At 40.0% G+C, this 22745-nt stretch overlaps 6 protein-coding genes across 9 annotated transcripts; 3 read left to right on the plus strand and 3 right to left on the minus strand.

Moving 5' to 3' along the window:
- Nucleotides 1–22: 22 nt before the first annotated feature.
- Nucleotides 23–7912, minus strand: pdpk1b (3-phosphoinositide dependent protein kinase 1b). The gene is made up of 14 exons (XM_026315866.2): nucleotides 7743–7912; nucleotides 5475–5765; nucleotides 5230–5272; nucleotides 4962–5099; nucleotides 4670–4814; nucleotides 4474–4571; nucleotides 4247–4322; nucleotides 4048–4116; nucleotides 3783–3879; nucleotides 3447–3620; nucleotides 3081–3298; nucleotides 2765–2822; nucleotides 2336–2488; nucleotides 23–2199 (listed from the first exon to the last, which is right to left on the minus strand). The coding sequence occupies exons 1-14, from the start codon at nucleotides 7764–7766 to the stop codon at nucleotides 2086–2088; spliced, it is 1698 nt and encodes a 565-aa protein (XP_026171651.1). The 5' UTR covers nucleotides 7767–7912; the 3' UTR covers nucleotides 23–2085.
- A 276-nt stretch (nucleotides 7913–8188) lies between these two features.
- tsr3 (TSR3 ribosome maturation factor) lies at nucleotides 8189–11002 on the minus strand. Its single transcript, XM_026315168.2, has 6 exons — nucleotides 10557–11002; nucleotides 10074–10284; nucleotides 9570–9763; nucleotides 9297–9464; nucleotides 8776–8830; nucleotides 8189–8546 (listed from the first exon to the last, which is right to left on the minus strand). Exons 1-6 carry the CDS (start codon nucleotides 10675–10677, stop codon nucleotides 8417–8419), a joined length of 879 nt encoding a protein of 292 aa, XP_026170953.1. The 5' UTR covers nucleotides 10678–11002; the 3' UTR covers nucleotides 8189–8416.
- Nucleotides 11003–11016: 14 nt separating this feature from the next.
- Nucleotides 11017–14864, plus strand: gnptg (N-acetylglucosamine-1-phosphate transferase subunit gamma). Its single transcript, XM_026315167.2, has 12 exons — nucleotides 11017–11175; nucleotides 11283–11337; nucleotides 11410–11477; nucleotides 11601–11655; nucleotides 11756–11839; nucleotides 11930–12023; nucleotides 12198–12312; nucleotides 12403–12485; nucleotides 12721–12849; nucleotides 12955–13036; nucleotides 13119–13348; nucleotides 14729–14864. The coding sequence occupies exons 1-11, from the start codon at nucleotides 11109–11111 to the stop codon at nucleotides 13196–13198; spliced, it is 912 nt and encodes a 303-aa protein (XP_026170952.1). The 5' UTR covers nucleotides 11017–11108; the 3' UTR covers nucleotides 13199–13348; nucleotides 14729–14864.
- Nucleotides 14555–22117, minus strand: chlsn (cholesin). 3 transcript variants are annotated; one of them, XM_026315171.1, is made up of 6 exons: nucleotides 22044–22117; nucleotides 21638–21790; nucleotides 21450–21548; nucleotides 15600–15811; nucleotides 15150–15231; nucleotides 14555–14918 (listed from the first exon to the last, which is right to left on the minus strand). In XM_026315171.1, the coding sequence occupies exons 2-6, from the start codon at nucleotides 21773–21775 to the stop codon at nucleotides 14739–14741; spliced, it is 711 nt and encodes a 236-aa protein (XP_026170956.1). In that variant the 5' UTR covers nucleotides 21776–21790; nucleotides 22044–22117; the 3' UTR covers nucleotides 14555–14738. The 3 variants fall into 3 exon arrangements, with proteins under 3 accessions (XP_026170956.1, XP_026170954.1, XP_026170955.1); XM_026315169.1 differs by having other exon boundaries at nucleotides 21450–21551; XM_026315170.1 differs by having other exon boundaries at nucleotides 21450–21551; nucleotides 21978–22094.
- LOC117152777 (uncharacterized) lies at nucleotides 16295–18814 on the plus strand. Its single transcript, XM_033325749.1, has 2 exons — nucleotides 16295–16752; nucleotides 17216–18814. The coding sequence occupies exon 2, from the start codon at nucleotides 17269–17271 to the stop codon at nucleotides 18250–18252; it is 984 nt and encodes a 327-aa protein (XP_033181640.1). The 5' UTR covers nucleotides 16295–16752; nucleotides 17216–17268; the 3' UTR covers nucleotides 18253–18814.
- Nucleotides 19237–21456, plus strand: LOC113135277 (G-protein coupled estrogen receptor 1-like). Of its 2 annotated transcripts, none has more exons than XM_033325747.1 (2): nucleotides 19237–19471; nucleotides 20025–21456. In XM_033325747.1, exon 2 carries the CDS (start codon nucleotides 20192–20194, stop codon nucleotides 21389–21391), a length of 1200 nt encoding a protein of 399 aa, XP_033181638.1. In that variant the 5' UTR covers nucleotides 19237–19471; nucleotides 20025–20191; the 3' UTR covers nucleotides 21392–21456. The 2 variants fall into 2 exon arrangements, with proteins under 2 accessions (XP_033181638.1, XP_033181639.1); XM_033325748.1 differs by having other exon boundaries at nucleotides 20030–21456.
- Nucleotides 22118–22745: the final 628 nt, after the last annotated feature.

Genomic DNA, 22745 nt, shown 5'->3' on the forward strand with positions numbered 1-22745 from the left:
AACAGAAGACAGGACACATGGCTTTATTTGTATGCCTAAATCCCTACATGCTTTAATTACTGGACTACCAAGCATTAAGTGGAAAATTCATCATTCAACATCTACTGACCTAGCGCACAATAATCAGAGAGAGAATGAACAGATTCATTAAATTATCAGAATATGATTAAATCACTGAGCAAATAGAAAATGTATGATATAGTAAGAAAAAAGCTGTAAAATATTATAGTTTACAATAATTATTCACATTCAAAGGCTTTACATCTCAATACATACACAACATGGCCCCTGAACATGACTTCAATCCAAATATGATTCATATATTAGAATTTAAATAACACAGAATGAACTAGAGGCTAAACAATAGCCATCAAATAACCTTACACAAGAATAAAAATACAAAAACTGTATCCTAATATCATTGCATTACTTGCTTCAGATTTTAATAATACATCATCTGTACATCACAGTTCTAGTCAGTTACAAGCCAGGTAGAGTATTCCATACACAATGTAACCGACTGCCATCGACTTGATTCAAACAATTTTTCTAACTATAGATGAAAACACTTCCCTAAGTGCTTTCTCAACTTTATAGACAGATACAGCAATTTCAGCGGTTATTTGGATCAAATAGATATCCTTTAACTGACATCCAACCACATTGACCCCCAGGCTCTAGGGCCAGCGGATCCAATTCACTCCAGTCACACACTGCACACAGACTCAGCTGAAGGAAGAGGGCCTTTGGAAAGGACCTTAAGGTAATATGTCAAAAATTAAAAGCACTATGATAATACATATTGCTAAAACAAGAGCACAAGTTAAATCAATCGCTTTAATTTCTATTGGGCCAAATATCAGAATGAAAACAAAAGAAGTTGGGCCAACGAGCCCAATGAGGAAGTTCTGCCATTTTGTCCAGGGACAACAGCTGTATTGTGATTGCTTCCAAGAATGATAGTATATGTATATATTTCTATTGATGAAGGTTTTCTGTTCAGCATGGGGTGGTCAGCACTTAAGATTTGGTTTTCTATAGAACGTACTGAAGATGAGCCGACTATCCCACCAAAAATAAAAGAATTCACACCACAAAGAAATAGCCAGTGAATGGTACAGAACAGCCAAATCATCCAATAATAATTGCTACTGATGCCAATGCAGTCAAAAATACCCACCTTTAAACTTGAATAAACTACATTTCCAGTGCCCTAGGAGAGAGAAGCGGACAAGGCTGAGCTACAAAACCGGCCATGCAGGAAAGATTAGCAAGTTATGATTAGGAGGTACAAGCTAGTGGCATGTTTACCCGTCCCCTGTCAGCAATACATCCTCAGTAACGGCTATGGAAGGCTCACACTTATACACAGACGGATTCAGACCCATGTCTCACTGCAGACCGGCACTCTGGTTTGTTACATAGACTTTAATTGGACTGCAATAAGCAAGTACCTAGACTAAAAAAACAACTCAAATACCAAGGGAACATCTGCGCTCTGACAAAAATATAGAGGATTTGAGTTGAAACATATGAGACTGAACCAGCTTACAGTATCTGTTACAACTAGGGAGTATTTGCACTAGAAGTGGGGCTTGACTGCAGCTTGCACATATGATGTAGGATTAGGATGTGGTTTAACTAAGAGATCAGGACAGGCTCTCGCTCACAAAAGCTAGATTTTGTGTTATGGTATAATTGAAGCAGGAAACCCATCCTTGCACTTGAGATAGTCCTAGCGGTACCCAAGCTTGTGTAACTCTACAGGACAAGCTTGCCCTTCTTACCCCCCCCCCCCCGCAGAATGTACAAAAAGCAGATGTGCATGGTGGCAGTCTTATCATCCATACATGGAAAAATGCAATAGAAGCCTCACAGAGAGCACAAAGAACAAGCAAAGCAACCCTGAATCCAAAGTTGTATTTTTCCCATGGTTCTACTCAGGAAAACAAACAAGGTCTAGATGCCAGCGTCTCTAAGAGTTTGTTTACATTGCGGTGATGAAGGGCACTAAAGAGGGTGTTAACTCTGCTCAGTGATTGGCCTCAGAGCTGAAGAGGATTGGCCACAGGAGGAACTGAGCTCCTATAGACCAGGGTTTTGGTGCCTTTGATAGATCTTTCTCCACACTTCCTGAATCTTCTTGCACCATCTGTCAGCATTTCCGCTGGGGTCCATCAAATAGTATGTTCGGTTAGGCTGCAAACATCACAGGAAAATGGAGAGACATATTTAAAAAGTGAACAGCATAAGAGAACAGATTCTGAACTGTGAGCAAGTATCAACACGCCCCTGAAGGAAAATATACTGACAAACATCAGAAATAGTGACATACTGTGTGAACAAAGAAGGTTTTGAAGTTCTTGGCCTCAGGGCGTAGCTCTAAGGACCAAGGAATCTCCCCTTTCAGAACCTTGTTGACAGGATCCACGTAGTACAGGTGTGGTCCTTCAGTTAGAAGCAGCTGTCTCCGTCGAGCAAACAGACCCTGCAATAGAATGCCACATGTCTCAAGACCCTTAGTTCACCAACAGAGGGGGCTGTTATACTGATAGTTTCCACAGCAGGGAATTCCCCTTCACATCCTATATGCTAGCAGTCAAACTTCAGTGGATTTCTTACTGGAAAACCTAACTGTATTGTTTAGCTGGCAGTAATTTCTTTTAACTTATAAACAGGTTTAACTTAGGAAGGTTTGAAAACTATACAGCAATATAATAAAGTCATATAAAGGTTTTGAAAACATGGGCTAGGAACCACAAACCTTTCGTTTATCCACTGGGCCCATTTTCAGGATCAGGTTATTCTCCACAAACTGGTGCCTGTGTAAATAAGCACCAGCAGATTACAGACACCCACTCCCTTTTTCCTCAGTAAACTACATCAGCTGCTAGCAAAACAAATACAAACTAATGTTATAATTTAGCATTACACAGTAGTTGGACATCAACTAGAAACTACAAAGACCCAAACCTGGAAACTTTGATTCAAGGTTGATTCGGATTTAAGTACTGTCATTACCAACACTATGACGGGTACACTGCAGCATATAAAGGTGAAACATGTAGAGAGGGTTTTACCATGGGTTTCCAGTGGTCTGTTTGTCCAACAATAGCTGCTTCTCCTCTTCAGTGAACTGCAGGTCCAACTCAAAGGAGTTGTTATCCAGGTCATGGATGTACTGCTCAATGTTGCTGCTGGATCTCTGTGGGGGTGTGGATTCATGTGGCGACAGGGAGTGTGATGAACTGGACTGCGCCACCTGCATGCTGCTGAACTGGCTCAGGAGGTCATCATACTGAGGATGGAAAAAAAGACAGGTTTGGCTAAAGATTTGTGGTCTGGTCAGGGTTTGGGCATCACACTTGAGACTGACCATGAAAAAGCAAACCATGGACAAAAATAATAAAAGACCACGATTGTTATAAAGTCAGAAAATATCTTACATTTCCATAGCAGTCCTCATCATCCTCAGACATGGCTGGGAGGTAGGGGGTGAGCTTGGGAGGTGTCTGTAGGTGTAGGTCACTCCACGAGATGGTGTCGAAGAAAGGGTGCTGCTTTAAAGGGTCATACCCTCCCATCTCCTCACACCCTAGACGCTTGGAAGGGTCCAGTGACTGAGAGGAAAACAGCAAACAGATTTAACATGTTTTTAGCAGAAAAAGTTGCACTGTGACCAACCACCACAAATAACTAATACAGCCAATAAATGTTTACACGAGTATTAGTAACATTCAATTTCAGCTTACATATAAAAATTACAGCTAATGGCAACCTACCAAAAGTTGTTTGACGAGATCCTTGGCTTTGGGGAAGAATTTCTCTGGGAATTCATACTCCAGCTTTATTATCTTCTGGAATATTAGGTACTCATTTCTATAACATATGAAACACAATGGGAATAAAACAAAAAAGAGACTGTAAGAGAAATGTAGCAAAAATGAAATGTGGTTTTGCTAGATTAATTACTGTGACAAGGTACACTTCAATAGATATAATTGCAATGTAACATGATCAGCATAGAATCCCTCCTTTGGTACTTACCCAGCTCTGAACGGTGGTAAACCAGCTACCAGCTGATAGATAATACATCCCAAGGCCCAGAGATCAGAGCTAAGACAAAAAAAAAAAAAGGAAGAAAAGAGAACAGCATAAGTCATCCAGATCACACAAACAGTGATAAAATGATAGATAAAATGATTACTAAGTCTATCACAGTTACACAATGACCAAACCGTATTACCTCTTGCAGGCTGATTTCTCTGTTAGCAGCTCTGGCGACACATACTGTGCTGTTCCAACAAAGGAGTTTGCTCTCGCTGCCAAACAAGACAAATAAATGGTAAAAAACAGAAAGAAATTTACACAGCTCACAGAAAAAAAAAAACCTACATTAAGTCACTAATATGTTTGGTACTGTTACTATACTTAAGTTCAGAAGTACACATAAAACCAAGTTTGTGGTTAAACCTTGTTTACTGTCTGATGATAACTGTTTTGCTGTCCCAAAATCTGTTATCTGGATGTGCATCTCCTCACTCAGAAGAATATTCTCTGGTTTCAGATCTCTGAAATTAAAGAAACAGGTTGTAACTTATGGGTTAAACACACAGTGGAAAATTATATTGAGAAAACAAAAACACCAATTAAAAAACAAAAGTCTTACCTGTGTATTATCCCCTTATTGTGTAAGTATTCAAGAGCACAAACTATTTCAGCTGAGTAGAATCTAGTACATGTCTCATCAAATGAACCAATTTTGCGAATGTATTTCAAGAGCTCTCCATTCTTAGCATAGCTGAGACCAAAATCTAAGACAGGTTTGTTAAGGAAAAGAGTAATTACTAAAAATTAAGTGTTATTAACTAGCATGAAAGATTTTTATTTTAAACACAAAACAAAGGAACTTTTACTAATGTACAACATAGGTTGAAAAATTGAACTTGATGAAAGGATACACAACTTTTCATCATCTTGAAATGTGAAGTAGAGCTTCACGAAGAATGCGTGATCTAGATTTGACATCAAATCCCTTTCTCTTTTCACGTACTGGGCTTTGTTCTCCTTCATAATATGGCGCTTCTCTAAAATCTTAACTGAAGGAAAGAAGAAAATTTCACTACATAATAATAATAAAAAACACTTAAAAAAAAAAAAAGACTTTTCAGTCTTGATTATAAAATGTAATTCACTGGACTCACATAAGGCTGATGCTTTATTACTTACTTGCATATTCTTTTCCTGTTACCTGCTCTCTTGCCAGGACAACCTTGGGTTAAAGAACAGAAAAAAATAATGTAACTTTGTTGTCAAGGGGGAGGGGGACTAGTAAATCTTAGGGCTTGTTTTGTCAGTTCACCTCAAATGAACTTAGTATGACTCATCCCAGTATATTAATCAAAAGAATGCTAGCATGTAGCAACACCTACCCAAGCCCAATTCAGAAGCTAAGTGGAATGTAAGTTACATACCGTCGAGAAGGAGCCCTCTCCCAATATCTTGCCAAATTTGAAGTCCTCTGGCTTCTTTTTGCGTGGCTGAGGAGCCTGGACAGCTGGCTGTGTGCGGAGGTCTGAGACCTGGCTGTTGGCCGAAGCGCCTACAGCACATGCCTCTGAGGCGGCACCCTCCATGCTGGGACAGTGGCTACTGCTTGCGCCTGGGATAGCAAGTGGCGAGCAGGAGTCAGGGTGGTTTCTTACCATTGATGGATGCGAGCAGGAACAGATGACAAGGTTGGGCTGAATGGGCACGACATCATACTGGAACATGAGAGTATTAAGACGTATCGGTCAGAAAGCTGATGCAGTTCTTGTTTAAAAAAAATAAATAAATAAATGCCATGTCCACGTGTGGTTCATGTCACATGAAATATAAGGGACTCTGCATGATAGACTAAAACTGTCAAAACACAAACACAAAGCAGTCAATATGCTGAGTTTTTAGACCAACCATATCCAGCAACCATGTGCACAATGAAAATAAATACAAGTATACTGAAATCGAATTGTATCAATGTCTCTAAAGAATATCTGTTTATGGAAAAGGATATGTTTTGCTGTTCAGCACGTGGAACAGGGGCATCTGAGCATTTAAACTGGTAGTTGTAAGTTTTGTTCATGATTCAATGAGATTTAGCAATTACTTGGCTACAGTTCATAACAGAAAAATGGCACTTTTACCCCCCACCTTACAAAAAAAAAAAAAAGGTGACAATAGTGAGAGGGAATAAACAGCAAATACTGACAAACTGTGCAATAAAAATAAAACGTAGGACAAAATAAGCAACCTTTACCAGACAATTTCTATGACTATGGAAATGTATGGACTTTAAAGATCTGGATCATATACAGTCACTTTCCAAAGGTCACCAATTTAGGATACAATGAAATAAATATACAATTACAAGCAAGCAGAGTTGAATTGATAAAGACATACAACCAATACTGAAGAAGCTGACTACTGAGCCTGGTGGTCCCACCCTCCAGTACTAAAGTTCTAAATAGTTTAAAGTTACTGCTTTCATGTGACAGCTGTAATTACCATCACGACTGTACTTAACTCATCCCATTTGTAAGTAAATCAACAAACAGAGGCAGCTAAAGAAAAAAAAAAACAAACAAAAAAACAATGACGAGAAACTCCACAAATGATTGTTGAAAACTGAGAGACAACATACAGCCACAGACTTTGCTTTCCAACAAACCGCTCGGTGCTTCTGCCAACATTAGTTATTTTTAACCTAGCTCTCCTGAACTACTGTAACAGTCGCTGGTAATGTTGATCAGCTTACATCTCAGTTAACGTTAGTTAGTTCAGCTGGCCTAGCTTCTTCTCATTCAAAACCAAGGTGTGGCCATTTAGCTGTCTTATCCGGACTTGAGTGTATGGTTGCCAGCTGGCAAAGTAACTGTCTCCTGAGCCATTACTATTTGTTTGAACTACTGTAATGGTTGATAGAAAGCCTCAGCTAACGTTAACCTAACCCTCAACAACAGGCCTGGGCGAACTTTATTTGCTAACTTACGCCTGTGAGCAGGCTAGCGTTAGCTGATGCTGCTGCCTTGTCAAATAATGCCGGCCATCGCTGACAGCGACTTATAAACTTAATGCTAACAGCTAGTCAATTAGCTAATGTTAGCCGGCCAGGTGATCGACAAGTAACTTTAAAACATTGTGAGTTTTTCGTGTAACGTTACTTGGTCGTGGTCAAAGTCAGTGTGTGGATATTTAACGTTGAAATGTGAAAGTTAATGGCTTGACAATCGAATTACACAGCGATAACCTTAAAAAGCTAACGTTGTCTTCTAACCACCAGAGGTGGATCGCAGTGAAGCTAACGTTAGCACGCAGGGGCATCGCTCGAAAGCGCGAACCTGTTCGGCTAATGTTAGCCAACAAATACTGTGGAAGAGAAATGGTTATTCATCCTCAAAAACTAACAGCGAGCCCGGATAAATGCTAAATCGGAATCGAATATTTCCAGTAAACTTTAATAGTGACTCAAGCAATGAGCTGGACAACCACGATAAACGTAGCAAACAGTGGGTGCTGCGTTAGCCAACATTAGCGTGCTAACGCTGCTGGCTAGTGAGTCGTAACGTTAAACGATCTTTAGCGACTAGCACCGCTCTTCAGACGGAGGCCCGAGGTAACTATTTGTTGTCAAACAGCCGCCACATTACATATTCAGAGCACCGGCTTCGAAGTGTTGTTCGCGGTAAAGTTGCATGACTTACCAGCTGACTTGTAGCTCTTGCCATGGGAGTTTTCCGCAGGTATTTATTTGGAATAAAATAATTAGAGAAGCTCCGGTAATGGCTGCCTCTGCGCCTTCATTTTCGAGCTGTGACGTCGTTCCACAACAATGTTACCGCAGGACAGCAGAGGAGAGTCCCGCTGTGTCCGCCCCCCTCGCCACATTTACAACCTACTGAACTTCAGCTTTGATGGAGCCGGAGTCAGGCGGCATCAGTCCTCTATACCCGGACACCACAGCAGACCTGCAGTCTGTCCTTGTGCCAGTCTGGTTCATACAGACTAATAGTACGATAAACGCGTCTTTTGGCGTTTTAATTTCACTCGTGTAGATACAGCCCGCAATTCTGTAATTATCCGTCAATCTATGTGTATCCCACTGAAACTGTGCCCACCCTGCATCCCAACATGCACCTTAAACCGAACATCATTTACAAATATTAATTTATTTAGTTTATGATGACATATAAAACATACACTTTATCATGAGATGGTCATGTTGTATTTGGATGTTTTTTGAATACAAAACTAGTTAGGCCCCAGAAAAAGGCTTTTTCACTTAGTGTATGAGGAATAACGAATGTTAACAGAAGTTTTTCCTGTCCTTATATTAAAAGGATCCATAGTTAAAATATGTTTTATCATGATTATTCATTTATGAGCTCTCTTCATCATGATGATATGACTCTGTTCTTGACTCATTGTTGCTTTCTGTGTTTTCATCTGCTTCCTCTTCATTATCCTCTGAGGTGTCTGTATCGTCACTAGAGTCATCTTCAGGCACACTAAAAGAAATGACAGTTTGATTTACTTAGTCGGCTTACGATACCCATAGAAAACAAATGCAATACAATTAACAGATATGTTTAAGAATATCTGCCTATAGCTTGTGAGTTAAGTAACATGACTTGATCAGCATTAAAATTCATTTATGAGCATACTCAAAAAAAAGTGTATCTGAAGTACCACCTCAATGAGAGATTACGTATTTTATGAAAAATATTCAATGCTTACCACTGACGTCTGTTGAGATTCCCACATTCTACTCCAGAGTTAACATCAAAAGGATCTGTGAACAAGTCAGATCATGGACACTCATTAGAAAGAAAATTGCATCAACAAATATTGGCAGTCATATCTTTGCAATACCACATCTTTTGCAAAAGGAAGTTTCACCAAGATTCAGGAAACAACTGGTTTCACAATTCTGAATTACTCTGATATATATGAGTAAATGAAAATCAAATTAATTGGATTAAATGAACAAAGTACAAATTAATAAACAATTCTGCTGTTTTATAATCAAATTGGTAAACAATGTAATGTTTGCATGGTATTTTATGATTCTCCACCATAATAAACTTTAGTGAATATGGATGAATACAATTTTAGGGCTACATGTTGAAGCCAAACCAAGAATAAAACAAGAACAGGTGTAGGACTAAATGACCAAAATTATCCCCCACCACTGCTACTACACAAATATGTGAGAAAAACACTGAATGTGATGCCAATTTATTTGTTCCCCAATTTACCAAACTCCTCCTCCTCTGGTTTAGACATAAGAAACTCCTTCTCTACAGAGAGCAGCTCTTCCTCTGAGTGGCATGAAGCATAGCGATCCAGGAGAACTTTATTGAGGTCCAGGAACACTGTCCCCCACTTGAATTTCTTCAACAAGAGTACTGCCAGTTCTTCAAAACCTGAGGAACCAGATACAGAGAGTTTCAAAACCATAACTTATAATCAGATATGAAAAGTTGTCCAAGACAATATAGTACATGACCCCTGAATAACTAAAGACCTACCTACAATACAGAATGTAGCAGCAAAAGCCTCAACACAAGATAACTTGCAAGGCTTGCCGTAGTTGACGGGGTTTGCAGCTACAAGGTATGGCAGTAATCTGGGATGAGTTCCGACCATCTTACTGAAGGGAGTTTCCTCCAGTTTGGCCCAAGAGCAATCGATCACTGCTAATCCATTCTGAGCAACAATCTCCCTGTGCATAGAGTGTTTTTTTAACCACAAACTGCCATTCATATTTAAAACAAACTCCAAGATAATAAGAATAACTCAACATAAAAAAACATTTGTTAGGGGATAAAACACTTTTCTTTCTTATCAACTATTGGCTGTAGTAAGTAATCTAATAAAATATATTATTGTATTATTAAACATATGCTGGTTTGACAGGTTAAAAAAATTATTATCTTGATGTTATGATTCACATTTATATTAAAAGAATAGAGATTTTGTTGTCAACTGGCAGTGATTTTAATTGGTGTAATGAAAAGGAAGATTCAACACACCTGTCTGCTGGTGTCACATACTTTGTGCCCATTGGACTCAGTATGAGTCCATTAAATCTCTGATTGAGGCGCAGGTTGCGCACAAAGCCTTTTCGTACTAGCTTTCTGCCAGTACAACGCTTGGGATCACAGTGACCCAATTCCCACATGGCAAGTGGGCAAGGCAGTTTAATCTGCGGGCCCTCTGCTCCTTCCTCTAGGTGAAGACTTGCTGAAAAAAATAAATTGAAATAATAAAAAAAAAGAAATCAAAGTGACTGATGTGTGTATTATTATATGAATATGAAAACTCTTATTAAAGTATGCTACAAGGTACTGAGGCTTCCAGGGTTTCTTCTGTATTTCAAGTTTAGATACTTATTGTAACACTTTACACAGGAAAACGTTCATTCATAAATATGTTTGTATCCAATAAGTAACACAATGTAATCATAAAAACAGCTGAAAGTCTTTTTGTATTATAAATAGTCGCAGGATCATTACCTTCAAAAGCAGTGTGCATTTCTTCTGTAAAGGCCTCTAAGGACTTCCCCTTCATTTTATGCCGTTTATCTTTGCCCTTGTTGTCAGAGCGTACGAATTTGCCCTGTTTCTTTCGTCCCATGATGCACCACGTAAAAAACCAGCTAGCTAAGTTACTGTCACCTTAGTCTGCATTAAAGCTAACCATTACTTATTGACGTGACCTAACGTGACGCTGACATTAGCCAGATAGCTATCTTACTGACACTAGCGGCTCAAATTATCACTCGAAAAGTAAGTAAGAAATGCTTCGCATTGCATCATGTAATTTATCATAACACGACTAAGTTTAGCTTCTTCCACTGCTTTTTTTTTTTTAAATCGTATTTTAAGTTTATTTGGTTTTAGCTACGTAGTATCGTGGAAAGCACGTCGTCGTTCAACAAACAAACCGCGCATGCTCAGGCTTTATTTTGATCATGTGACCCGTCACCTGATGTATTACAAAGAAAACAGGAACCGTAGATAGTACAGTACACCTGATAACACGTTTTCATCGTTGAAACAAAAAACATGTACTGTTTTTCTAAGGGAATATTTAGTTTACTGAGGTTGTGGATGGTCTATATGTCTCTTTTCAGTAAGTACTTCGTCCCGTGTAGCTATTTTGATAATAATAGCAAAGCACATATGCCACATGCTGCTGTGTGTGAGCTGAGATGAATCTGTTGTCCTTTTCTTAAACAGTACAACAAGGAATCGCCGGTAAAATGAAGATAGTCGAGGAGCCAAACACATTTGGGTACGTTAAACAAAATCGGTGTGCACTTTTTTGTTAACTTCAGCTCCTTCCTGACTGATTTTCTCTGTGTAGGCTGAACAATCCTTTTCTGGCTCAGGGGAGCAGACTCCAGCCTAAAGTGACTCCATCTCAAGTGTCTGGTAAAATAGTCTAATATAATTTAAAGCCCACATTTGATTTAGCCTGCGTTTAGATGCCCTAAAGGAAGAGTTCACCAAGTCTTGTTCGTGGATTCATGTATTGACAATAATGTCTTCTTCAAGGTCCTGCACATCTTCATCAGCTGGATGGAAAATGTTTTAGTCTCACAGAGGCAATGTGAGCATTTAACTCAACATTTTAGCATTTGTGCTTATATTAATCATTACGTTTGGCTGGCTCTCTGCTACTGATGCTGATTGTCACTGTCACTTTGCAGGTATAAATACGAATTCTGTCCATTTCACAACATCACCCAACATGAGCAGTCATTTAGGTGGAACGCCTACAGTGGAATACTGGGGTAGGATGCAATTACCTCGTGTTACCTAGTTTCTTTTTATTGACATGTGAGGGTTTGTTGTGAGATCAGCCTAGTGTCTGTTCCCCACAGGATCTGGCAGGAGTGGGAAATGGCAAATAACACTTTCACAGGCATGTGGATGAGAGACGGGGATACTTGCGGCGTCAGAAACAGAGAAACAAAAGTTAGTATGGTTTTAAAATACAAACTTACTGGTTTCTTTCAATGTCTGTTTCTTAAATAAAATACCAATTAAGCAACACTGGATGAAAAATGTCTAAAATCAACACCCCAAAATAAGTCATTATTAGAATTAAACAATATGAACACTAAGAAATGTATTGTGTGACTTTTGCAGGTGACTCTTGTCTGCAGTGAAAGCACCAAGCTTGCTCAAGTCTCAGAGCCCAGTACTTGTGTGTACTCTTTAACCTTCAAGACTCCACTTGTTTGCCATCCACATTCTCTTTTAGGTAAGACAGAAGAAGGCAGGCATCTTATTGCACATATGAGCCAGATATGTCAGCGGTAACAGACATTTCTTATCATTTGTTCTATATAAGTTTACCCAACGCTGACCGAGGAGCTACAAAGGGAATGGGATGAAGCTGAACAAGCTCGTTATGAAGGTCTTATTACTGATCAAGTAAGTCTGACGGAGAGATGACACAGCATGACTGGCTTGATCCTTGTTTATGCCACTTGCAAGATGATGAAATGTTCAAACATGCTTCTATCAAATACCCAGAGTGATTTAAACAGTGACATGTAGTCACATGTAGTTCTGTTTGCATTGAAAAATATATTGTTTATAAGCTTCATTACATTTGGAAATCTGAAGGTCTCGTCCACTAACAGCACATGATGAATGTTTGGTGCAGGGCTATAATCATCTTTTAAGGGATATTTTTGAAGAGGCTGGTCTTCTCAAGAGTCAAAAAGTAAAAGTCAAGCTGCCAGAGGTTGCAGCTGATTCCAAAATACACAGCTCTCTACAGAAATGTACAGAGGTATGTATTTACATTAAAACAAAGATTTTAAATACTCTTCTAAATAGTAGCCTACAAATAGTGGTTACTTATTATTGTAATATTATTACGACACTGCTTGTACAGGACTTCAAAAAACAGAGAGAAGAGATTGCAAGACTGCGTGCTCTGCTCACTCAACACAATATTCCTTTTGATTCAAAGCAAAGTAAGTAAGCTAGGCTGTCTATACTCATTTAACTGTTAAAACAATATGTAATAACAGAACTTTGATTTGCTCCTTGTCGCAGATGAATCAAAAGGTGCAGTGACTGTAGCAGCTAAGGATCAACACCTGAGGGGAGACACTGGCCTTATTGATCTGCAGTGAAAACCACCTGCAGCAAGTCACGGCCTCCATATGAATACACCTGGCAGGATTTTGAAGTTCTTTGTCAGCACACGCTACACAGACAGAATTAAGTTACGTTTAAACAAGCAGCACTGAGCGAATTACCTGTGGATGTGGATTACCAGCTCGGTAGACTTCTGCAAACCTTTTTTTTTTTTTTTTTAAAGAGGAACTATAAGATGCAGCTGTGTCTCTAGTGGACTTTTAACATGAAGGATCATCTTGTTACATGTTCACATTCTGTAAGCATGCAACTTGTTATTTTGAGAGAAAATAGAAATTTTTGAGAAGGGTAAAAAGTTTAATGAATGTAAAAACTGAATACTTCTTCCTTATTCCACTTTTTAAAAGTGGTACACTGAAGAACCGGAGGCCTTGTGGCAGAGAGAAGACACTATAGGAGTATATCTACAAAGGGCATACTAAGGCACATCCACAAAGCCTAGTCAATTCCAAAACACAGCCAGAACATATGACATCTTATTAAATAACAGTGGCATAATGTGTGTGCACCGAACCAAAAAGCAAAAAGAGTTATGTTGTTGAGTGAAATGTGGCTTGATACTGTGACAGACGAGTATTTAAATGATTGTTCTACTGGGTGTGAGAGTCATTTATTTATAAATTCAAGAAGTGAGTGTCACCACCCTACTTGCATACAGAAAATCGGTTTCCTTCTTGTAACCTAACTTAAGAGTCACAACATGTGCTGTGGTGCAGGAGGCCTATGTCCTGCTCCTGTACCTCTCTTACTCTGTAATAACATGTACAATTCTAATTAGATTATATCCCTTCAACCTTGATGGGTAAAATTTATATGAATTCCAAAAATAAACACATCAGCAGAAATCTTAAAGGCACATGTAATGGGACTCGGACAACTGGTTTGGATTAGGCTTTTGTCACAAGTGAATTTTCACTACAAAACATGTTATGTTATGTTACAAAACATGGTTATGCCCAGACTGGATGAGAAGAGTTATTCTCATCAGTGACTTCACTGATTATGGGCCTTGACGCGTGCATGAACATGTCTTGACTATAAACATTCCAGAGACTTAACTCCAAAGGTCTCATCAGCTTTCTGTTTCATTTGTGGGAACTTAGATTGTTCGTCATCTGTCCACACTGAAACTGGACACTGTTCAGAAACGTTAACATTTAAAGTAAAAAATAAAGAAGCAATGAAAATAAACTACCATAAACTATGTGTAATGTAAAAAGACGTAATAAAAATTGTAACAGTTCATATTTTAGAAAATGGGTCAAGCAACTGACTACTATCAGGCAACAATGCACACAAAGTGTAAAGAAATGGGGCAAAAAAGTAAGATATATTTGAAAATGTAAATAATTGGGATTTAATAAAAACTCATTGTCAAAGGACAATGATTGAATACTTCATATAAAATAACAGTTTCATTCCAGGCCCCTGATCAGGGCAATTATTCAGTCCTGAGATAAATAAACAGGTTTCTGTGTTCTACTGATTGTGAGATCTTCCTGCAGAACTAGTTGGTCATGAAAGCAGCTGGATAACTTCTCTGGCTCTGTGCGCCCTCTGCTGGACAGCTATGTCCTCTGGCGCTTTTCCTGATTCTTCAACCAGAGCTAAGGCCTTTTGCACCGTAATGTCCCTCGCCCCTCCACGAAGTCCTTCCAGATACTGCAGCAGCACCAAGAAGTTCTCATCAGGAATCTGAAAACAAGTGTTATTTCACCGTGTGTGAAACTTTTTCAGATTTAACTTATTTTTTTGATTTTACTAAACATTTAAAAAATGTTAACCAAGTCCTGAAACCTTTTGAATGGCGGTTAGAGAGTGGGTGTAACTCAAACTAATTAAAACAGGAAGACCGAGGTCAACAACACAACCCCCACTCTAAACCTCTGCTGAGAAAAAAAAAAAAATCCCTGTTATGAAATTTACCTTTTCCAAGTCGAACATGTGCTGCAGTAACCATGTCTGCCTGGTCTTCTGGAATTTCCACTCGCTTCGATTTTCAGCCCAGCTGCAAAGACAATTTGCAAGCAAAGCAAACACTGTGTGTAAAGCAGGTGGTAAACAATATTAGAACACAACTCAGAACAACAGCACTTCCACTAAAACATTTATGAGCATTACAATGCTGGATTGTTGGTGATTTGTCAGAAAGATGACAGTTTAACAAAGGGCTTATAGAGGTACCCCAGTGATCTAGTGTCATTACATAAAACTGTCACACAGATTAGAAAAAGAATAAAGTTCAATATTAAATAAATGAATATCCAAACATTGCATCTTTGCAGTGTTTTTGTGCTGTCTGCTCACTGCTTGTAATCCTGGGGTTGCTCTGAGCCTGTGACTTGACTAGGACACCACCATGAGACTGCCACCTACCATGTGAGGTAGTCTAAGGCCTGCTGAGTTGGGGTGGGTCCAGATGTTTCTGTTGTCTGTGGAGTCTCTCCCTCAGCTTTAAGCTTCTTCTTTGCTTCCTTTTTCAGGATCTTCTTCATCTTCCTCTCCAGGACCCGTCTCTCCTCAGGACTCAAGTCCTCCTCTCCCTCTAGCTCATGTGTTCCCTTAGGGCGACTGGGTGGTTCTGAAATCTGTCGCACCAAAACAAAACAAAGGTCCATGGGTGTTATCTACATTAGCAGGCCTTCCTTATCAGTTTGTGTTTATGTAAAACTATTATAGGACATCCATATATTACTCACACTAACCTTGATTGAGTGATAAGAGAAGATGTTAGGACAATAATTTCCCTTTTTGTGTACATTAACAACCATTTCCAGCTTTGTGCTGCATCAAAACTCAAACGCACTTTCTGGGCTTGGATCACTTCCTGTTGAGGGACGTTTCCTGTTATCGACAGCATATGAGGTCAGTATCGTATACATTTATTCTGTGTGGTAAAGTTAACTATGGTGCACGACATCCCTTCAGCACTGCACTCACTTTATTCGCAGCACATGCCCGCGCTGCATGCTCTGATTTAAAAATAACCATCTGCTTTTTTTTTCTTTTTCTCAAAGAGAAGCCCCAGAAAGCAGGTGTTATGTGAGTGCACACAATGAAAGTTTCATGACTATCTTTTCTGGGAGACAACAGTAGCACAGAAATGGAAAACATATCATTTTCACTTTGAAACAGTCTCCACCTTAACCGCCTGCAGAATTATTTGATATTTGGAAACTTTCTCTAAACAAAAATAAAGAACCAACTTTTCACTCCTGCAGCCTGTAACCACAGCTCCACTTAAACACCGTATTTAACTCTCTGGGGAAGTTGAACAAGGGATGCAGTATGCAGAGTCTGACTTAACACAATCAGCACACTGATGAAAAAAAAAAAAACGGGGGAGGGGAGGAAAAGATTTTTGATCACATGGCTAAGAAGTCATTCTGAAAGTATGCTAGTGGGGTGCTGCCCACAGGACTATAAAAGCTCCACAGTGAGCAGTCGTGTCCATGCGACGAGCATCATTTTCAGAGCTTCGAATCAATCGGCAGCGTTGGGAGACCAGCGGGTGACAGCAGCGAAAGAGGTAGGTGGAAACTGTTTTTTTTCTGTGCAGGCAGTTCCTCAAAGGGGAGAGCAGACAACGGCTGATCAACAGTGACATGCAGCTGTAGAAAATATTTAGAAAGGAAGCTATCCTTTTTTTTCCATTAAGCATTATATATTTCTTTTAGAGCTATAAACTCATGATTTCTCGTGATTTCTATTCAATTTGAGTTTATTCAGATAGAAAATCTAGTTGAAAACATTCACTGATCCATAGGCTCAGCAGCAGTAAGTAAAGAAACAGCTGATGAATCAGTTAGATTCCTGAAGCAAGGTTCCTCTTATTGTACTTGATTTGGTGCACTTAGAGAAGCTGCTGATTTACAGGAAAAAATATTTATACCCAAATGATGTGAACTTTGCTGAGAAAGCACTTCATAAAGTGGAGGCTGGCGTTAATAAGGAAGACCTCATCAGTGGGTGTTTTCTCTTTTCCTTTCCAGGCTGTGAGGAGCAGCTCACCATCCCAGCACCGTTTTCCAACAGTTCCACCATCATGAATAACTCCACGTCAAGACGCTGCAATTGCTCTGAGTTAGTAATCGCAGCCAACGACATAACCTCGAGAGCCAACTATGTCTACAGTTTCTTTGCAAGTCTGGCCTTCATCGCAGGCTGTTTCCTGTTCTACAGCTTCATTCAGACCTACAGAGCCCACAGGCGACTGGCCTGGCTCGACTGCCTGCTTTGGGTCTTTTGTGGTTTCCAGCTGCTCATCCTGCTCCTCTCTCTCCATGCTGTAGCCTACAGACCCAACTGTCTGTCGGCAACGGCCCTGGGCTGTGCTGCTCTGTCCTTCTTCATTAACACTGCCTCCCTGTGCAGCTTGTTGGTCTTAGTGCTCATGGCTTATGTCCTAACCCTCGATCCGCCATCCCATGCCCCCCTGAGGAAGCCCGCGGTCTGTGCAGCTATAGTCATCCTGACTTCTGTTCTGATATCTCTGCTGCTCGCTGGGCTTCGTGGCAATTATCTGCAGGACAAGCACATATGTTACATGGATCCAGCTGGTTCTGGTGTTTCATATGCAGCTGCAAAGATGTGCCTGGCTTTTTTGATTCCCTACATCCTTCAAGCAGGCCTTCTAATAGGTGGCTGCATCCGGCAGTGGAAATCTAAAGGACGTTTCCTCTCTGGTTCTGAGGAGGGTCCCATGTTCCTGACAGTCACCGTGGTCATGTTTCTGTGCCTGCTGTTCTACAGTATCACGCTGGTGAGAGGAGCATACCTAGAGAAGACGGAGAAGCTGAGCTGTTCTGAGCAAGCGTTTCTGATCGTGGCTGAGTTTGTACTGTTCTCAGGGAGCAGCGTCAGCCTGCTGCTCATGCTGGTCATGCACAGGCCGTGTCGAGAGAATCTCCACGGAGTCTTTAGGCAGCTGAGGGACTGCTGTCGACGGCCAGGGCACGTACAGACCAACAGAAACATTATAGCCCCACACATTGAGATCACAGACACACTGCAGGACATAGAGTCATAGAGGACAAACTCTCATCTATGAGGACAGAATTGTCCTCTGATGCACACATTGATGTGGACATTTCCTTAATCTAAGTTTTAACATGCTTTTGCTTTTTGTTTTTCTCTTACATTATCACGAGTGTTTCTACAGACATGCATTCTTTGTTTTAGTATCTGCAGAGGTGGAAACTTGAAACTATTCTTCAAAAATGCCAGTAAATTCTTATTTTACAAAAGTGAATGTTTTGTCGTACAGCCTCAGAATTGTGCAAACTATTTGCATAGACTTTACTGCTACAATAGCAATGTGTTTATCAAATAAGACAAAAGAGATTGTCGTTTGGTGCTTGGTAGTGTGTGTTCCTATTGCTTAGACACACTTCTGTTCTTGGAAACCAGATTCCCTTCCATACGCACAAGTTTCACAAAATGCCTGGAAAAAACTCTTCAATTCCAAGAATGCCACATGGGAAACATGCAGTCCTGGAAAATAAAAGTCAGGGACTATGTTTAAGCCAACGGTGTCAATATTCATCAGGTAAATATATATATATATGCCAGCACAGAGTGGCATAAAACCAGGAAACAGTGTTATCATTAACACATTAGCTGGGCTGCATCAGTTGGCATCATGTGAAATGTCAGAGCTGCTTCACGCTAAGCAAACTCATAACTCACAACAAGGGTCTAAGATATTTTACAGAAGTGAAAGCCATGGTCACACCTTTGCTGTTAAATGCTGTTTCATGGGGTCTGAAATAAGTTAAGGCAAAGTAAGACTATCCCTGTCTGTCCTTCATCTTGTTTTGTGTAAATATGCTTGTTAGTCTGACTTCAGTATATGTCCCTGACTCCCATATTTATATATTTTAACGTTACACAATCATAGTCATGTTCACACATCAATGTGACAAGTTGAATTTATGCTCCCCCTTGACATAAATTGTTTATGTAATAAAATATATTCATTTACAAAAACAAAGTTAAATATACTTGTGACTTTGACATGACTGCTTGCTGTACTGCTGCAGAATCAAAGTGAATCTACTGTGAAAAACTGTGTTTTTATATTTGGGTAAAAAGACAGAATTGGTGCATGCGTGCCTGCATTTGTGTGTTTTGTGTTTCTTGCTGTAAATGGGGGGTGGCACCACAACACCTCTCTGGATTCACTGTGACATTGGCTTTCGTAGTCATCACCAAAGGACAAGGACCACTAGAAAGACTGCAGGCAGCGGGTAAGTCTCAGCTATTTTATATATGAATTTATATTAAATGTATGACAAATTCATTTATAGCAAAACTAAGTGACTTATAGTTTTGTCAGATGTACAGGATCATAAACTTGAACAACAGTTGTTTTTAATTCAACCCAAAATAAGGGCACGGCTTCACTTTAAAGCCTGAACGAACTTATCTAATGAGACTTGTGGGCTGCAATTGCTGCCAGAGTACTAAAACAAAGGTATGAATAATTTTGTAAATCATAGATTTCAGTTTTTGACTTTTTAAAGAATTTATTACATTGTTTTGTTTAACTAAAATGTTAGATTTGTTTTGTTTCCCACAAAGCAACACTCAGTAACCCCTAGCACCAATTTTATCTATTTAAAAAATGAAGTCTACAACACATAATGAGCACAAAGTCAGGGAGTGTGAACACTTTCTGAACCAGCTATATACTAAGTGTTGTCAAATATATGATTGAATTCCTGTGCATTGAATTCCTGCCTACTGAAAGTCTATTTATTAAAAAGCTGAAAACTTCCTGCATTTCTCCCCTTTGTCTAGAACAGACAGTGGGTATCAGCTTTTCTGTCTCTCCAAAAAGAGCAGGGCACAGAAAGGAGAAACAGATGGCACCTCAGACTCTACATGGGTTACCAACCCTCGGAAAACTAACGACTATAAGAACTTAAAGGAAATTACCGCTGGCAACAGATCAACACAGAAGTGTTATGGTCATGACGATGTTAATGGACTACAGAGAACTTACTAATATAACCAGGGAGTTATATAACTATAAGTCACAGTATAACTTCACTGTGCAGATAAATGACACACATTTATCTGTGGCTTTAAACAACCACCAGCATTACATCCTTAGCCTCATCCTCTCCAGTCTATACACCATATTCCTGTTCCCTGTTGGCTTCCTTGGAAACATCCTCATCTTATTGGTCAACCTGAAGCACAGTGGACACTTAAAAGCCCCGGATCTCTACTTTATGAACCTGGCCATGGCCGATCTCGTCCTTGTGGCTGACTCCCTGATCGAGGTGTTCAACCTGAAGCAGGGCTACTATGACAAAACTGGCCTCTGCACCTTCATGAACCTGTTCCAGCAGGTCAACATGTACAGCAGCGTCTTCTTCTTAACCTGGATGAGCTTTGACCGGTTTGTTGCACTGACTGGCTTTATGGGTCACAGCATGCCACGTGCGCGCCTCATCTGCTCCCTCATCTGGGTATCCTCATTGTTGCTCACCCTGCTGCCTTTCGCTATAGCTCAAATACAGCATGCTGGAGAACTCCACTTCTGCTTCGCCAATGTGACCCAGATTTTGTGGCTGGAGGTCATGCTGGGTTTCTTGGTGCCTTTCTGCATCCTGGGTCTTTGCTATTGGAGAATAGCACGGGTGCTCCGGCGCAGCCAGAGAGAACAGACTGACCCACAGCAGACGCCTCGCAGGCAGAAAGCGCTGAGGATGATCTCAGCAGCTGTGTTAGTCTTCTTCATCTGCTGGCTCCCGGAGAACGTGTTTATCTGCGTCCACCTTCTGAGAGGTGACGCAGACGGCGGCACACTGTGGCAGGACTACCCACTGTCAGGTCATGCTGTCAGACTGGCTGCCTTTTCTAACAGCTGCCTGAACCCACTCATCTACAGCTTCCTTGGAGAAACCTTCCAGGATAAAATGAGGCTTTTATTTCAGCGGAAGAGCAGATGGGCTAAGCTGAACAGGTCAGCCTTAAGAAAATCCATCTACCTGCCAGCTGCGAACACATGCAGCCATGTAATATGCAACAGATCAAGTCAGTCCACAAATACATGCTCTGACATCCCCCCAAAAACTGTTATACCTCCCCATAAAAACCAACAGCACACAGTGGCACATCACAAATATATGGGCCGTGACTTTGAAGACAATCAATAATGAACAATATAAAACAATACTATAACAAATGCATTTAATAACACATTAACAGTCTTACCTCAGTATGTTTGGTCTCAGTTTGCATTTGTTTCTTTTTGCATTTCTTGTCCTTCTGTTTTTTATTCTCTGCTGTCACTGTCACAATCTGTACCGGAGCCTCCTGGATGAAATAAACACACTCAGTATTTTTGATTTCAGGCTGTGTTATCTAAAACAGACGCAGGTAAAAGGGGCTGTGCAGCTCACCTCCACTGCCATCTTTTTCCTTTTCTTTTTTACTTCAGACTCCATATGTTCTCCCTCATGAACCTCGTTGACATTTAAACTCAACTTCTTCCTTTTAGGAAGATTAGATTCGGATTTTAAAGACTTGTCTTTGGCCATGAGGTTTCTTTGCGCCTACAAACAAAAACAAACAGATGATGCGTTTGCAGGATTAGATGGAAAGACGAATATGTGACCTATATCTCCTTATTTATTCTGTTTATCCGTCATATTATTGCTGATGGTCTGATGTTGCGTAATTAAAAACAGGACTATACTAGATCCCTCCAACTAAAAGTAAACTTTAAAATGTCAAACATACCGAGTATGACAGTTTCACAAAAAAATTGTTACATGATGCCACAATCACTAAAAACAGTTAACTTACTCAACCCACGAAGGAACGTGCAGTTTTCGCGTGAGCACAGCAGCATGGGAACTCAACCAGGAAGTGATGTCAACCCACGCCGAAGCGTGATTGGACAGGAATCGCTATTCTCTTTTGTGATTGGTTGACGGGTGTGAGTGATTCAAAGACCATCGACAAAAACAAAATTCAGGGTCTGTTTCTGATAAAGACAATCAAATTATTCAAGTGGGGAAAATGAATTCAGAAACCGAGTGTTTCAGGAATTATTTTAATAATAATAACAATTCAGCATTAAAACATAAATTATACATTTTTCGGGATTTGCTGTAATTTAAATATACAAAATCACTAATTGGTAGAAAAAACAATAATTAGCGGAAAAGCAAAAAATAAAAATTGCTGTTATAGCCTTAGTAACAATGTTTTGTCAGTAGATAAAATCTTTTTTCACGAAATAATAGTCACATATAGGTGGAGGATTTTAAGTACCTAGGGTCAACAGTCCAGAGCAACGGAGAGTGTGGAAAAGAAGTGAAGAGACGTGTGCAAGCAGGTTGGAACAGGTGGAGGAAAGTGTCAGGTGTGATGTGTGACAAAAGAGTGTCAGCAAGAATGAAAGGAAAGGTGTACAAGACAGTGGTGAGACCAGCAATGTTGTCTGGTTTAGAGACAGTGGCACTGAGACAAAGACAGGAGGCAGAGCTGGAGGTAGCAGAGCTG

Source organism: Mastacembelus armatus, chromosome 19 (assembly GCF_900324485.2).
Source record: "Mastacembelus armatus chromosome 19, fMasArm1.2, whole genome shotgun sequence".
Classification (NCBI taxonomy): Eukaryota; Metazoa; Chordata; class Actinopteri; order Synbranchiformes; family Mastacembelidae; genus Mastacembelus; species Mastacembelus armatus.